At 44.6% G+C, this 16412-nt stretch overlaps 4 protein-coding genes across 23 annotated transcripts in view; 2 read left to right on the top strand and 2 right to left on the bottom strand.

Annotated features, from left to right (window-relative positions):
• OXA1L (OXA1L mitochondrial inner membrane protein) overlaps nucleotides 1–12656 on the top strand; it is a 240727-nt gene extending 228071 nt beyond the window's left edge. Inside the window, exons 2-11 of the mRNA XM_050796536.1 lie at nucleotides 6274–6344; nucleotides 6828–6989; nucleotides 7535–7748; nucleotides 10654–10797; nucleotides 11056–11141; nucleotides 11325–11489; nucleotides 11669–11773; nucleotides 11882–12044; nucleotides 12132–12212; nucleotides 12298–12656. Of these exons, the coding sequence (XP_050652493.1) occupies nucleotides 6282–6344; nucleotides 6828–6989; nucleotides 7535–7748; nucleotides 10654–10797; nucleotides 11056–11141; nucleotides 11325–11489; nucleotides 11669–11773; nucleotides 11882–12044; nucleotides 12132–12212; nucleotides 12298–12431 (1317 nt within the window). The 5' untranslated portion in view covers nucleotides 6274–6281 and the 3' untranslated portion in view covers nucleotides 12432–12656. The remainder of the gene's footprint in view (nucleotides 1–6273; nucleotides 6345–6827; nucleotides 6990–7534; nucleotides 7749–10653; nucleotides 10798–11055; nucleotides 11142–11324; nucleotides 11490–11668; nucleotides 11774–11881; nucleotides 12045–12131; nucleotides 12213–12297) is intronic.
• Nucleotides 1–16412, bottom strand: part of DAD1 (defender against cell death 1) — a 330697-nt gene that overhangs the window by 198520 nt on the left and 115765 nt on the right. The window lies entirely within an intron of this gene.
• Nucleotides 1–16412, top strand: part of MRPL52 (mitochondrial ribosomal protein L52) — a 244816-nt gene that overhangs the window by 169058 nt on the left and 59346 nt on the right. The gene's annotated exons all lie outside the window — the stretch shown is intronic.
• Nucleotides 14066–16412, bottom strand: part of SLC7A7 (solute carrier family 7 member 7) — a 43837-nt gene continuing 41490 nt past the window's right edge. For all 3 annotated transcript variants that reach the window (XM_050796529.1, XM_050796527.1, XM_050796530.1), the window contains 4 exons: nucleotides 16264–16360; nucleotides 15186–15335; nucleotides 14768–14951; nucleotides 14066–14551 (listed from right to left, as the gene is read on the bottom strand). In XM_050796529.1, the coding sequence (XP_050652486.1) occupies nucleotides 14445–14551; nucleotides 14768–14951; nucleotides 15186–15335; nucleotides 16264–16360 (538 nt within the window). In that variant the 3' untranslated portion in view covers nucleotides 14066–14444. The remainder of the gene's footprint in view (nucleotides 14552–14767; nucleotides 14952–15185; nucleotides 15336–16263; nucleotides 16361–16412) is intronic.

Raw genomic sequence — 16412 nt, 5'->3', positions numbered from 1 at the left:
CAAAGGAGTAAAATTAATTGGCAGAAACCATTTCTGAGGACACCCAGACATTAGACTCACCAAACAAAGACTTTAAACAATTATCTTAAATTTGCTCAAACAGCTAAAGAAAACATGGACAAAAAACTAAAGGAAATCAGGAAAATGGTATATTAACAAAATTAGAATACCAAGAAAGGGACAAAGATTGTAAAAAGGAGCTAAACAGAAATTCTACAGCTGAAAGACACAATAACTGAAATGAAAATTCACTAGAGGAGCTCAAACACAGAAGAATCAGTGAACTTGAAAATAGGACAGTTGAAATTTTCAAATCTGAGGAGCATAAAGAAAAATAAAGAAAAGTGGATAGGCCAAGTGAGGTGACTCATGCCTGTAATCCCAGCACTTTGGGAGGTCAAGGCAGGTGGATCACTTGAGGTCAGGAGTTCAAAAACAGCCTGGCCAACATGGCAAAATCTCATCTCTGCTAAAAATACAAAAATTAGCTGGGCATGGTGATGAGTGCCTGTAATCCCAACTACTCAGAAGGCTTAGGCAGGAAAATTGCTTGAACCTGGGAGGCAGAGGTTGCAGTGAGCCAAGATTGTGTTACTGCATTCTAGCCTGGGCAACACAGTGAGGCTCTATCCCAAAAAAAAAAAAAAGAAAGAAAGAAAAGTTGACAGAGACAAAGGAACTTGTGGAATACCATTAAGTAGACCAACATATGCATTACAATTCCCAAAGAGGAGATAGAGAAAGGGGCAAAAGGATTATTTGAAGAAATGGCTGAAAACTTCCCAAATTTGATGAAAGACACTAATCTACAAATCCAAGAATCTCAATAAACTCCAAGTAAAATAAATCCAAAGAGACTCACACTGAGACACATTATAATCAAACTGTTGAAAGACAGAGAATCTTGACAGCAGCAAGAGAGAAGCAACTCATAATGTACAAGTGATCCTCAATAACACTATCAGCTGAAGTCCAATCACTCTGGAAAAAAAATAAATAAATAAATAAATAACAACAAAAAAAAAAACTATTGGCCATTTTCTCAGCAGAAACCTTGGATGCCAGAAGGCAGTGGGATAATACATTTAAAGTGCTAAAAAAAAAAAAAAAAAAAAAAAAAAAAACTGTCGAGACAGGCATGCTGGCTCACACCTGTAACCCCCAACACTTTGGGACGCACCAAGTTAGCTGCGTAGATCACTAGAGCTCAGGAGTTTGAGACCAGCCTGGGCAACATGGTAAAGCCCTATCTCTACAAAAAAACGCAAAAATTAGTTGCACATGTAGTCTCAGTTACTCAGGAGCCTGAGGCAGGAAGATCACTTGAACCTGGGAGGTAGGAAGATCACTTGAACCTGGGAGGTCAAGGCTACGGTGAGCCATGATCATGCCACTGCACTCCAGTATGGGCAACAGAAAGAGATCTTGTCTCTTTAAAAATATATATTTATATATATATGCGAAATCTACTCTGCCTGTTTTCCATAAAGGGAACAACAAAGCCTGGATGACAGCATATCTGTTTACCCTACAGTTCGCTGAATAATTTAAGCTCACTCTTGACACCTACCCCTCAGAAAAAAAGATTCCTATCAAAATATTATTGCAGGCTGGGCACAGTGGCTCATGCCTGTAATCACTAGATTACAGGCAACATTTAAGGAGACCAAGGCAGGAAAATCACTTGAGGCCAGGAGTTCGAGACCAGCCTAGGCAACACAGCAAGACTCAGTCTCCATTTAAAAAAAAAAAAAAAAAATTACTGATCACTGATAGTGCACCTAGTCACCCTATAGCTCTGATTGAGATGTACAAGGAGATTAATGTTGTTTTCATGCCTGCTAACACAAAATATTTTCATAGCCAGTGGATCAAGAACTACTTTTGACTTTCAAGTCTATTATTTAAGAAATATATTTTGTAAAGCTATGGCGGCCATAGATAGCAATTCCTATGATGGATCTGGGCAAAGTAAATTGAAAACATTTTGGAAAGGATTCACCATCCTAGATGCCATTAAGAGCATTTGTGATTCATGGGAGGAGGTGAAAATATCAACATTAACAGGAGTTTAGAAGAAGTTGATTCCAACCCTCATGGTTGATGTTGAGGGGTCTAAGACTTCATGGAGGGATGTAACTGCAGATGTGGTAGAAACAGCAAGAGAACTAGAATTGGAGGTGGAACCTGAAGATGTGACTGAATTGCTACAATCTCCTGATAAAACTTTAACAGATAAAACTTTAACAGATGAGGAGTTGCTTCTTCTAGACAAAGAAAGTGGTTCCTTGAGAAGAAATCTACTCCTGGTGAAGATGCTATGAACATTGTTGAAATGACAACAAAAGATTTAAAATATCACATAAACTTAATTGACAAAGCAGCAGCAGGGTTTGAGAGGACTAACTCCAATTTTGAAAGAAATTCTACCGTGGGTAAAATCCTATCAAACAGCATCACATGCTATAGAGAAATCTTTCATGAAAGGCACAGTCAATTGACGGAGCAAATCTCACTGTCTTATTTTAGGCCACCCCTACCTTCAGCAACCACCACCCTGATCAGTCAACCAACATCAAGGAAAAATATGACTTGCTGAAGGCTCAAATGATCGTCAACATTTTTAAGTAATAAAATATTTTCAAATTAAGGTATGTACATTGTGTTTTAAACATGTTATTGCACACTTAAGAGACTGCAGTATAGGGTAAACATAACTTTTTCTTTTTTGTTTTTTTTTTTTTTTTGAGACAGAGTTTCGCTCTTGTCGCCCAGGCTGGAGTGCAATGGCACGATCTTGGCTCACCGCAACCTCCGCCTCCCAGGTTCAAGCAATTCTCCTGTCTCAACCTCCCAAGTAGGTGGGATTACGGGTGCCCACCACCATCCTTGGCTAACTTTTATATTTTTAATAGAGATGGGTTTCACCACGTTGGCCAGGCTGGTCTCAAAGTACTGACCTCAAGTGATCCACTGGCCTTGGCCTCCCAAAGTGCTGGGATTACAGGCATGAGCCACCTCACCTGGCCACTTTTTTTTTTTTTTCAGATGGAGTTTCGCTCTTGTTGCCCAGGCCAGAGTACAATGGCACGATCTCGGCTCTCTGCAACCTCCGCCTCCCAGGTACAAGCAATTCTCCTGCCTCAGCCTCCCAAATAGCTGAGATTACAGGCATGCACCACCAAGCCTGGCTAATTTTGTATTTTTAGTAGAGATGGGGTTTCTCCATGTTGGTCAGGCTGGTCTCAAACGCCCAACCTCAGGTGATCCACCCTCCTCGGCCTCCCAAAGTGGTGGGATTACAGGCATGAGCCACTGCACCTGGCCTAGTAATTTTTTTTTTTAAGACATGGGGTCTTACCATGTTACCCAGGTTGGTCTCAAACTCCTGAGCTCAAGCGATCGACCTGCCTCAGCCTCCCAAAGTGCTGAGATTACAGGCCTGAGCCACCACGCCCAGCCCAACATAACTTTTATATGCACTGCAAAACAAAAAACTCCCTGTGACTCACTTTGTTATGATATTGGCTTTATTGTAGTGGTCTGGAACCCAACCCATAGTATCTCCCAAGTTTGCCTGTACATTTCAGCTATCTATTATTGAACAACAAAGTACTCCAAAACTTAGTGGCTTAAAACCACAATAATTTTATTTATTTGCTTGTAATTTTGCAATGTGGGCTCAAATAGCCTTTCTTTGCTCCACACGGAGTCACCTGAGGTGGCTCCAATGGGCTGGAGAATCCACGTTTTAAATGGCCTTCTTCACGTGGCTGGCAAAAGCTGGTGTTGATTGCTGGCTGAGGGTTCAACTGAGGCTGTTAGCCCAAACCTCCGTTCTTCTACAAGTGGTTGGTTGGGCTTTTCACAGGCAGTAAGTCTGAGAAGTCAAAATTCTAACACAGCAGCTGGCTTTCCCCTGAATGCAAAAGCAGAAGCTATCAGGCCTTCTTAAGGCATAGTCCCAAACTGGCATAACATCACTTCCAATGCATTCTACTATTGATTAAAGCAAGTTACAGGGCCAACCAGACTCAAGAGAATAGAACTCCTAAAGGTGCACATATTGTGAAGCCTGGTTCATTTGGGGTCACCAAAGTAGCAGTGTACCATAAGATAGTCACCCTGCCAAGTGTTCTGTAGCTGTATATTTGCAATTACTTCTAATTGTATTGAGTTTTAAAAGTAATCTCTAAAAAAAAATCAGTGTTTCCATATCAAAAATCTATTGATGTTTACAATAGCATCCAACATATGCAAGTGTCAGCTCATACCATTAATTATTACTAAATCAGTATTATATTTCTTTGCCTCCTATTTTTGCCGTATCTGTCAGGTACATTCATAATTGTCCCAAATTAGCAGTCACTGAAATAATTTCAGGTTATTGTATCTTTCTGAAACTATAGTTTGTTGTTTAGAAAGTAATCTGCATATTGAGAGACTTTATAATGGTTCAAATATAATCAACTCCACTTTTCTGAGCAGTAAGTTTTTTCCCTGGAGATGAATGCTTTTAACTTCAAGAAACAGAACACCCAAGCAACAGATTTAGAGTCTAAACAGTAAAGACCTTTAATTATCTTTTTTTTTTTTTTTTTTTTTTTTTTTTTTTTTGAGACAGAGTCTTGCTCTGTCACCCAGGCTGGGGTGCAGTGGCCGGATCTCAGCTCACTGCAAGCTCCGCCTCCCGGGTTTAGACCATTCTCCTGCCTCAGCCTCCCGAGTAGCTGGGACTACAGGCGCCCGCCACCTCGCCCGGCTAGTTTTTTGTATTTTTTAGTAGAGACGGGGTTTCACCGTGTTAGCCAGGATGGTCTCGATCTCCTGACCTCGTGATCCGCCCGTCTTGGCCTCCCAAAGTGCTGGGATTACAGGCTTGAGCCACCGCGCCCGGCCTTTTTTTTTTTTTTTTTTTTTTTTTTGAGATGGAGTCTCACTCTGTCACCCAGGCTGGAGTGCAGTGGCTCCACCTCAGCTCACTGCAACCTCCACCTCCTGGGTTCAAGCAATTCTCCTGCCTCAGCCTCCCTAGTAGCTGGGACTACAGGTACGCACCACCACGCCCGGCTAGTTTTTTTGTTTGTCGTATTTTCAGTAGAGATGGGATTTCACCATGTTGGCCAGGCTGGTCTCGATCTCTTGACCTAGTAATCCACCAGCCTTGGCCTCCCAAAGTGATGAGATTACAGGCGTGAGCCACTGCACCCTGCTAAGACCTTTAATTACCTTACACAACAAAGTCTGGAGATAGACGGTTCCAAGCATGGTACATCAGCTCAATGATATCATCAAGTATTCGGGTGTTTTCTATCTTTGCCCTCAACCATCTTCAGCACGTGAGTTTTTCTTTTTTTTTTTTTTTTTTTTTTTTTTTTGAGATGGAGTCTCACTCTATCGCCAGGCTTAAGTGCAGTGGCAAAATCCCGGCTCACTGCAACCTCTGCCTCCCGGGTTCAAGTGATTCTCCTGCCTCAGCCTCCCAAGTAGCTGGGATTACAGGCGCCCGCCACAATGCTCGGCTAATTTTTGTATTTTTAGTAGAGATGGGGTTTCACCATGTTGGCCAGGATATCCTAGTCTCGATCTCTTGACCTCGTGATCCACCCGCCTCGGCCTCCCAAAGTGCTGGGATTACAGGCCTGAGCCACCGCGCCCGGCCTGCACGTGAGCTTTTCATCTCGAAACTTGTCCCCTCATGGTCAGTCCTCACACCACCCCACTTACAGAAGAAAAAATGGAAAGGTGAAGTCTCTGGAAGCTTTGTCTTTTTATCTGGGAGGAAAATATTTCCCAGCGGCTGCCTTCTCTTCATTTCTGTCAGACTCTAGACTACCCTCAAATTTCATTGGACCTGCGATTACAATTAACCTAGCAATAAGAATCAAAAGAATCGAACATCATTGAGTGGGAAAAATCCTCTGCAAGTACAGCCAAGACTTTTCTGAGGCTATTTTTAAACTGACGAATCAGAGGACAATCGCGACATTAGAGGAAAATTACCCAGGTTTACGCCATCATAAACGATGATAGCTTACGATGATAGCTAACCTGGCTCTTCCACTTCCTTTCAATCTCCAGAAAAGGCTCTCTGCGTGCTCATGGTAACGCGGCTTTTCAGATTTTTACCCACTTCAAATATGGCCGCCAAGCTCCGTTCTCTTTTACCACCTGATCTACGGCAACAACTCTGGCTTCATGCCCGCTTCCAAAAGTGCTTCCTCTCGCGGGATTGTGGTTCTTAGTGCGCAGGCGCAAAAGTAAGTCCTCTTCCGGACAAAATGGCGATGGGACTGATGTGCGGACGCCGGGAGGTTCTGCGCCTGCTACAGTCCGGGCGTCGGGTAAGGATGCCCCGGGGCTGAGCACCGGGATGCTGCCCTCACCCAGTGAACCAAGCCCCAGGACAGCTCGTGCTAGGGATATGAGCAGACGCTGACCCGCTCACCGGGACCTGAATGTCATGACCTCGGGTCTTGTGAGGACGCGCTAGGGTTAGTCCCCAACACTGTGGGCCCAGCAGCCCGGTGTCAGCTTCTGGAATTGGCTTCGCCCCTGGCGACAGCACCTCGGCCTAGTTCTCAGGGCCCCCCGATGCGGGTCTACGATAACTGAGATGCGGCGAACCCGGATTCAGCCTTTGCTCTGCAGGCATCACCAGCTGCATGCCTTCGGGCTAGCGGTCTGCGCGCGGTAATAGCAATGTCTGCACCTGTAGTGGCCGGGCTGCTTGCTTTTTGGGAAGTTAGCATAACGAATCCCCTTTGCCCCTACGCGAGGACTTCTGCTCCCGGTAAAGGGGCTCCATCATCCTTTTACACGCTTAGGTCCACAGCGTCACAGGGCCCTCGCAATGGCTCGGGAAACCGCTGACCGCACGGCTCCTATTCCCAGCAGCCCGGTGCTGCTGTCGCCCACACTACCTCTTCCTTGCGGCTTCCGGCCCCCGCAGCCTCAGTACCTCTGCCATCTCGTTTGCAGAAGTCCAGGTAAGAGGCCTTTCGTTCCTGCAATATTAGGAGTGGTGTTTCCCGGTTGGTTTCATATTCTGTTTTGTTTGGGAGCAGGGGGAATATGAAGCAGAGTTCTTGTCCACGCTCCACACAGCTCTCCAAAACGGTAGCATCTCTGCTTGGGATGAATTTTCAATTCAGTGGGGAAATGATTGGAAGTACAACAGGAGAGATGTTATATTTGGTTTTCTGAGCTGTTTTAAAGAAAAGTAATTGTTTCATGTTAATATATGGTAAAAATCATAATAGCGATATTCAAATGGCTGAAGTTTGGGAAACAGTGATAAAAGAAATAACTTCCCAGCATGAAGGGAAGTCATGGAATCTTACTCAAAGTAACTTCTCTTCCTACCTATTGATAAAAATGAGATGTCCTTTTTAAGCTTGAATTCTATGTACACTAGGGTAACCTGGAAGAACAAGAAGTAGAGAGAACAGAACCCAGTACTGGTTATTTTAAGAAGGTCTCACTTTCTATGTGTTCACTACTGAATAAATATACAAGGCTTTCTTTCACACAGGTTCAGGCCCCTCCTGTTGTTCCTGCAACTCCCTCACCCGCAGCGGTACCTGAGGTGGCTTCTGGAGAGACTGCAGATGTTGTCCAAGCTGCTGCAGAGCAGAGCTTCGCTGAACTGGGGCTGGCGTCACACACCCCAGTGGGACTGATCCAGAATTTACTGGAATTTATGCATGTTGACCTGGGCCTACCTTGGTGGGGGGCCATTGCTGCATGTAAGGGGAATATACCCTATACATGGGTTAGGGATAGAACCTCATAGATGGCAATTATTTGAATGGATTCAGGAAGTAGTTGCAGAAGCTCTGGGATCAGAAGAGCAGATGATTTCAAATGAGTGATAGAGGCACACGATACCTAGATGCAGTCTACCTATATTTCTTAAAGAGCATTATAAAACCACCAGATCATCTGGGATTCAAGAAGTATAGATATTCGAATACAAACATGGGGTTAGAGTCAGGGGACCTTATTAACAGTCATGAGGCTGTCCTGGTTTAGAAGAACAGAGGTTCAAGTCAGGCACTTAAACCCCCAAATTGGGAGGCCACTCGCATTGCTTTTGTAAAGGCTGAAACTCTGCTTTGAATTATGTGTCTCTCTGCCACTTTGCTCCATCAATGATCTCTTCTCTCCCCTGTGTCTTCAACGTTTCCCTCCTTATTGCCCTGCCCTGCACATGTAAGCATGCTCAAGCATACCCATGTGTTACTTGGGGGAAAATTTCTTCCCTTCATTCTTAGTTCCCCTTCACCTACTACCCTATCTTTCTTCTTCCTTTCATGGCTGTTATTTATTTGTTTTGTTGTTGTTTGTGGATACCTAGTAGGTGTATATATTTATGGGCTACATGAGATGTTTTGATACAGGCCTGCAAGGTGTAATAATCACATTATGGAGAATGAGATATCCATCCCCTCAAGCACTTATCCTTTAAGTTACAAAGAATCCAATTACACTTTATATTTTATTTTATTTTATTTTTTTAAACAGAGTTTTGCTCTGTCACCCAGGCTGGAGTGCAGTGGCCCAATCTCGGCTCACTGCAACCTCCACCTCCCAGGTTCAAGTGATTCTCATGTTTCAGCCTCCCAAGTAGCTGGGACTACAGGTGTACCACCACACCTGGCTAATTTTTACATTCTTTATTTTAAAATATACAATTATTACTGATTATAGTCACCCTGTTGTGCTATCAAATAGTAGATCTCATTCTTTCTAACTAATTTTTTTTTTTTTTTTTTTTGAGACAGAGTCTCGCTTAGTCGCCCAGGCTGGAGTGCAATGGCGCGATCTCGGCTCACTGCAAGCTCCGCCTCCCGGGTTCACGCCATTCTCCTGCCTCAGCCTCCCGAGTAGCTGGGACTACAGGCGCCCGCCGCCTCGCCCGGCTAATTTTTTTGCATTTTTAGTAGAGACGGGGTTTCACTGTGTTAGCCAGGATGGTCTCGATCTCCTGACCTCGTGATCCGCCCGCCTCGGCCTCCCAAAGTGCTGGGATTACAGGCGTGAGCCACCGCGCCCGGCCAACTAATTTTTTTTTACCCATTAATTATTCCCAACCCTGACTACCCTTCCCAGCCTCTGGTAACCTTCCTTCTACTCTCTGCCCATGATTTCATTTGTTTTGATTTTTAGATCCCACAAATAAGTGAGAACATGGTGATGTTCGTCTTTCTGTGCCTGCCTTATTTCACTTAGCATAGTGATCTCCAGTTCCATCCACGTTGTCACAAATGACTGGGTTTCGTTCTTTTGATAGCTATTACTTAAAAGATTGCTCTGCATCCAATGAGCCCACTTCTTTCCATTTACTCTCTCAGCCATCTGGCTTTTACTCATATCACCTCATTTGAACTGCCAGTAACCTAATTGCTAAATCCACTTTTATTATACTTGGTCTTTCTGCATTAGACACTTTAGACCTTAAAATCAATCCTTTCCCAGGCGTGGTGGCTCATGCCTGTAATCCCAGCACTTTGGGAGGCCAAGGCAGGAAGATTACAAGGTCAGGAGTTTGAGACCAGCCTGGCCAATATTGTGAAACCCCATCTCTACTAGAAATACAAAAATTAGCAAGGTGTGGTGGCAGGCGCCTGTAGTCCCAGCTATTCGGGAGGCTGAGGCAGGAGAATCACTTGAACCTGGGAAGCAGAGGTTGAAGTGAGCCAAGATGGCGCCACTGCACTCCAGCCTGAGCGACAGAGCAATAGAACGAGACTCTGTTCAAAAAAAATAAAAAATAAAGTCAATCCTTTGGCTTTTATGATAACGTTTCCTGATTTTTCTCCCTGTCTTTCTGACCATACTTTTGCATCTCCAAATTATCCTACCTACCCGTTCAGTGCCAGTAGTCTGGGTTCTATCCTTAGCTCCCTTCTCTTTCTACTCCACATCATTCATCATAATGTTGATAAAGCCTAAACCTATAACCTAGTCTCGTATTTGACATCACCATGTTCTCACTTATTTGTGGGATCTAAAAATCAAAACAAATGAATGACCAGGAAAAAATGAAGTGTGAGAAAAGAAATATGAAGGAGCTAAAGCAGTAGGCCATCAGATTATTTCCTACTCCAGAGATTTCTAGAACAATGGCTTTCAAACTTCCTTCCTGGAAGCCCCAGAGTTTTGTAAAGGGACCTCTGAGCAAGGTGAAGGCTGCCACATAAACAATCCTGTGGCCAGGCTTTTCGTTTGCTCAGGGCAGCATTTTTTTTTTTTTTTTTTTTTTTTTTTTTTTTTTTTTTTTTTTTTTTTTTGTACATTGGGGCTACGTGTACAGTTTGATGGAGCAGGGAGGCTCTTTTGATCACAGAAAAGTTTGGAAGCTATTGATCTAGAAAAGTGCTCCTGTCACCTTTTTGTTTGAGGAAACAAACAGGATTCCTAATCATCTGCTTAGAGAAGTTAATGCCATACTTTTGTGATGCCAAATCAGAGAACTGAGCCTTAAAGCAACTAATTCATACCCCTGACCCTAATTCTGGGCCTCTTAGCCATAAGTCACAGAATGGACAAGGCAAGAATAAGACCCTTTCAATAAGGACCTAAAAACCTTCAACCTTCTAGCTGCAGAACTGCTTTAATTTCACTCCAATCCTAGTTTGTATTTTCCAGGTACAGTCTTTGCCCGCTGCCTCATTTTTCCTCTCATCGTGGTGGGCCAGCGAGAGGCAGCCAAGATCCACAATCACTTGCCAGAGATCCAGAAGTTTTCCAGTCGAGTCAGAGAGGCCAAGTTGGCGGGAGACGATGTTGAGTGTGAGTCAGCTGCAGAATGACCATGGGAGAGGACCACATTTGCACTTTTCCTTACATTCTGCTGGGGGAAAGGAACAATGTGAATCAGAAGTTGCCACAGTCGGGAAAGTTCTAAAGATTTATCTGTTTCTTGGGCCTAATGCTCCCAAGGACTGGCCAGGGTTGGTTAGAAATTTCACAGGCCAGGTAGATGATGAGGATGTTCACCTCCACTGATGTAACTGTTACCCCAACCATTAATTTCCTCTCACCTCACAGTTTACAAGGCTTCCTCGGAGATGGCACTTTACCAGAAAAAACATGGTATTAAACTCTTTAAACCTCTCATTCTTCCTCTGACTCAGGTGAGCAAAAACATTTCCTTCCTTATTTCATCCTATACCCATCAAATTTCCTCTCTGTGTTTGATGTGCCCCAGGCCCCCCAAAAAAACAGGTGGTGGTGGATTATACATGGCTTTCAGTAGTGGGGTGATGAAAATGTTTCCTCTGGTAAAGCATGCTGACACTGTTTATCTTGTGTAATAGGCCCCAATCTTCCTCTCCTTCTTCATTGCTTTGAGAGAGATGGCCAACCTTCCTGTGGCCAGCCTGCAGACAGGTGGCCTCTGGTGGTTCCAGGATCTCACGGTATCCGATCCCACCTACGTGTTACCACTGGTAGTCACTGCTACAATGTGGGCTGTCCTTGAGGTAAGCCCAGATTGGCCAAGTGCCAGGCCTGCAAAGTGAACTGGGATTGGAGGGTAAAGTAATTGTACAGAATGGTCATCCTTCACTTGCTGGAGAAAGAGTTGATGGGTAAGAGATTAGAGACAGGTTCACTGAAACTGACAGCTTTCCCGACTTTTCTACCCCGCTTCTTTTGGCAGCTAGGTGCTGAGACAGGTGTGCAAAGTTCTGACCTTCAGTGGATGAGAAATGTGATCAGAGTGATGCCCCTGATAGCCTTGCCCGTAACCATGCATTTCCCCACGGTATGTAATGCCTTATGGGCTGGCTCCAAGGCCTTCTGCCTAGCCTAGCCACCTAGCAAGCTCACCAGGGATACAGCTTCTGAGTCCCCTCTCTGTGTTCTCACCCAGGCAGTGTTTATATACTGGCTCTCCTCCAATTTGTTTTCCCTGGGCCAAGTATCCTGTCTCCGGATTCCAGCAGTACGCACTGTACTTAAAATCCCCCAGCGTGTTGTACATGACCCTGACAAATTACCTCCACGGGAAGGCTTCCTAGAGAGCTTCAAAAAAGGTAAGGGCTCGTCCTCTGTGAAACAGGACTAGGGAGAGGGGTCTACAACTAGGAATGCAAGTGACTCTCTTGCTTCTCTTTACACAGGCTGGAAAAATGCTGAAATGGCGCGTCAGCTGCGAGAGCGTGAACAACGCATGCAGAATCACTTGGAGCTAGCAGCCAGGGGTAAATAGTCCTTTCAGGCCAAAATTCTGTCTTTTGTTTCTTCTTTCTGTTCTTCGTTGAGATTTGTTTTCTCTTCTCCCCTCAGGTCCCTTACGACAGACCTTTACCCACAACCCTCTCCTACAACCTGGAAATAATAACCCTCCCAATATCCCTAGCAGCAGCAGCAGCAGCAGCAAACCAAAGTCAAAGTATCCCTGGCGCGACACGCTTGGCTGACTTACGTTCCGTGCGCATTCTGGCAGGAACTCTGTCTCTTCAAAGACTCATCCTCAAAACAAGACTTGACACTGTGTCCTTGCCTCAGTCCTAGGAACTGTGGCACACAGAGATGTTCATTTTAAAAACAATTTCACGAAACACTCTTATACTCATGTTTATAAGAGAGCACTGGGTAGCCAAGTGATCTTCCCATTCACAGAGTTAGTAAACCTCTGTACTACATGCTGCTTCCTGATACTTATTGAACAGGGAAATGAGTGTGTGCTTCAGAAAACTGAAGAATACCCAGGACTTTGGGAGGCCGAGGCGGGCGGATCACCTGAGGTCAGGAGTTTGAGACCAGCCTGGCCAACGTGGGGAAACCTCATCTCTACTAAAAATACAAAAATAGCCACACGTGGTGGCGCATACCTATTGTCCCAGCTACTTGGGAGGCTGAGGCAGGAGAATTGCTTGAACCTGGGAGGTGGAGGTTGCAGTGAGCCAAGATTGCGCCACTGCACTCCAGCCTGGGCAACAGAGGGAGACTCTGTCTAAAAAAAAGAAAACCAAAGAATAGAGTGGGTCATGATTGCTTTTGCTGGCCCATGGCATTGGAAAATATAATGTTTTAACCTGGCATTAAGGGTTTAAACTTCCACCCAGGCACAGTGGCTCACGCCTGTAATCCCAGCACTTTGAGAGGCTGAGACGGGCAGATGGCCTGAGGTCAGGAGTTTGAGACCAGCCTGGCCAACATAGTGAAACCCTGTCTCTACTAGAAATACAAAAATTAGCCAGTCGTGGTGGTACACGTCTGTAGTTCCAGCTACTTGGGCAGTTGAGGCAGGAGAATCACTTGAATCTCGGAGGCAGAGGTTGCAGTGCACCAAGATCAAGCCATTGCACTCCATCCTGGGCAACAGAGTAAGACTCTGTTTCAAAAAAAAAAAAAAGTTTAAACTTCCAACCCATACATGTGTTGTTCTATCCACATTTGGATTGCAGTCTAGAGGTGTGGCTGATAAGTTGAATGTTGAGATTGTATCTAAATATAATAACTGCATTTCTTGATTCCAAGATTACTTTAAAAATTTCAAGAAGTAGATGTGTGCAAATTCTTAGTGATAATTAAGAATGAAAGTTCCAGGCTGGGCAAAGTGGCTCACACCTATAATCTCAGCACTTTGGGAGGCTGAGGTGGGTGAATCACTTGAGTCCAGGAATTCGAGACCAGCCTGGGCAACATGGCGAGACCTTGTCTCTGCTAAAAAGTTAGCTGAGCATGGTGGTGCTTGCCCATAGTCCCAGCTACCTGGGAGGCTGAGGTGGGAGGATAGCTTAAGCCCAGGAGGTTGAGGCTGCAGTGAGCCAAGATCATGCTGCTGTACTGCAGTCTTGGCCACAGAGCAAGATCCTGTCTCAAAAAGGAAGTTCATGTCATTTTTATGTAACAACCCAACATTTCACTAGAGCAGTTGAAGTGTTCTGTTGTCTGCCTTTGTGTAGAGCCTGGTTTATCAGCCTTCAGCAGCTAGCTTGAGAGAGAAAAGATGGATCTACTTTCAAGCATAAGATTGTTTTTAGTCTTTGTGTTTCTAGGCTAATGGGAGCTGTCCTAGAGATACTATATAAAGTGAAGTCACTCAGACTTTAGGAACATAACTTTTTATTGTCATCCAGCACCTGTGATAGTTTGATGTCTCTCTAAAGGAGACAATTGGAGGATTGTGGGCCCTTTTAAAAGAGGAGTAGGTAGGCGCACTCAGGTGCTTCTAAAACCACCAAGCCCACACCTGACATGCTCCTCTCCCCAGTCTCCTCTATTGTCCGCTTTAAAAGTCTGGAACTGTATGTAGCAAAACAAATAAATTACTTTTCATTTCAAAAAGTAAGTTCAAAGGTTGAAGCTGCCTAGGCCAGGCTTCTGGACAGGTGCCTCCAAAGAAGTGAGCTTTCCTTTTCAACTTCCTCAGCTCTAGCCAGTAGACCAGAAACCCCTGCTTTCCACATCAGGATTCCAGATGGTGTTTAGTTAGACTTGGGATCCCGTTGTTTGGGCATCTCTCCTCCATCTTCCAAATCCATTTCTGCAGCAACTGACATACACAGGACCTGGAGGTACCTTGTGGCAGACCCTACAAAGAAAACTTTGAGTTGGAATTGAGAAGAGGTCATCTGGGCTGAGTTCAAGTGTCATTGAATGGAACTGGGCCTGAGGGGAGTGATTCCATTAAGCCGAAGGGTTCATAAGAAGGGGCTATGGCAAAAATGTCTTTGGAGGCAAGATTTACAGAAAAAGGCAAAAACCAAGCTCTACAATAGCTGAGCTGATTTAAGGATGCAATGCTTACCCACGATCCTTCGGAGGTAAAGAGGTCGCTTATGTTCTGGCACTCTGATGATGAGGAAGTAAAAGGGCAGGCCTGAGAGGGCAATGGCAATGCCGATGAGGGAGTTGATGGTATCACTGTACAGTGGAACAGCCACCAGGAAGATGGTGCAGAGGCAGAAGACAATCGGGAAGAAAACGCTGAGCTGAGGGCACAGGAAACACAACTGGGGTGGACCACTCAGGATTCTTAACAGCTAAAATAACACCTCCCATAAGGATTAGCGCACTGAGCCTTCTTTCCATACCTTTAATTTCAACACAGTACTAACCACCAAGTCCCAGGCAAAGGTTTCTAAATAAAGTGTCTTGTAATAGTCCCCTGTAGCAGCAACTCTAGCTGTTTCAGATGGAGCAGAGGTAGGATGGAGTTGCCATACCTTGAGGGGACGAGGTCGATCAGGCTCCTTCCAGCGCAGATAAAGCTGACCCACAATAGAAAGCCCCACAAAGAACCAGTAGCTGAAGCTGTAGTAGTTAATGAGCTGGAAGATGTCTTCCACGCACAAGTAGATCAATGCCATGATACCCTGTAAGCGTGAGCCCAAGTCAGCTCTTCTCAGGGCCTTTGTTACTCCAAAGGCTTTTCACTCCCTTTATACCTCCCAAATCCATCCCCCGTCGATCCTCAGAGTCTCCTGGTCCTCTTCTGTTTTTAATCCCTTTAACACTCTAGTTTCAATACCTTATCCCCTCTGTTACAAGTCAGTAGTCTCAACTGGTTTTTCAACCCATTCTTCAAGCTAACCCTGTATAAAGCAAGTCTTGAAACAATCCCTCAAAAGTCTTGCATAGGACCATTTCCATAATGGCTCCAACCTACATTATCCAGCTCTTATCTCCTCCTGCATGTTGAATATCCCGATTCTGAAAATCCAAAATGCTCCACTGTCAAGTCAACACTCAAAAAGTTTCAGATTTTTAGAGCATTGCAGATTTTGGATATTCAACCTGTATTAAAACCCATACTGCTTTGCCACAGGATTTTCTGATATTATTTCTCCTACCTAAAGCCCATCTCTACCATTTGCAACCCTAGCCATCAAGATGCACCTTTTTTTTTTTTTCCTGAGAACATTTTGGTGGATTTTAAGACGCACATACACTTCTAGAAGTAATTCTTCATTCACCCTCTCCTCCCATGGAAGTGATCATTTCTTAAATACTGTATCACTCACTATCTGTCATGGCAATCAATCATTACAATGTATTCCATGTACTTTATGGCTTCTCTTAGAGCAGAGGTGTACCATTCCTTAGAGCATTTGGATTTTCCCTGTAGTGCCTGTAGCGGTTGGCATAGTGCCTTGCCCATGGTGAACATTCTGATCCACCAATAGTTTTTCTATTGGAATTTCTTTTAGAGCTTTCAGGAAGCTAGAACAGTCGCTTCTGCTGTTACTAAAGTTTCCCCCCACCCCCCCAATCATTTTCAGTCTCATCCTTGAGCTGACTTACGTTGAACAGCAGAGAAGGCACTGGTGTGAACCGCTCAACATGGATCATGCAGATGGCATCAGGGAGATGGCCTTCTCTTGAGCCCACAAAGAAAAGCCTATGTCAGGTAAGATAGGAGAAGCTGAGAAAATTGGTGGACACGATGCAGC

Source organism: Macaca thibetana, chromosome 7 (genome assembly GCF_024542745.1).
Source record: "Macaca thibetana thibetana isolate TM-01 chromosome 7, ASM2454274v1, whole genome shotgun sequence".
Lineage (NCBI taxonomy): Eukaryota > Metazoa > Chordata > Mammalia > Primates > Cercopithecidae > Macaca > Macaca thibetana.
The sequence above is the reverse complement of the archived record's forward strand: the minus strand, read 5'-3'. Positions and strand labels throughout refer to the sequence as shown.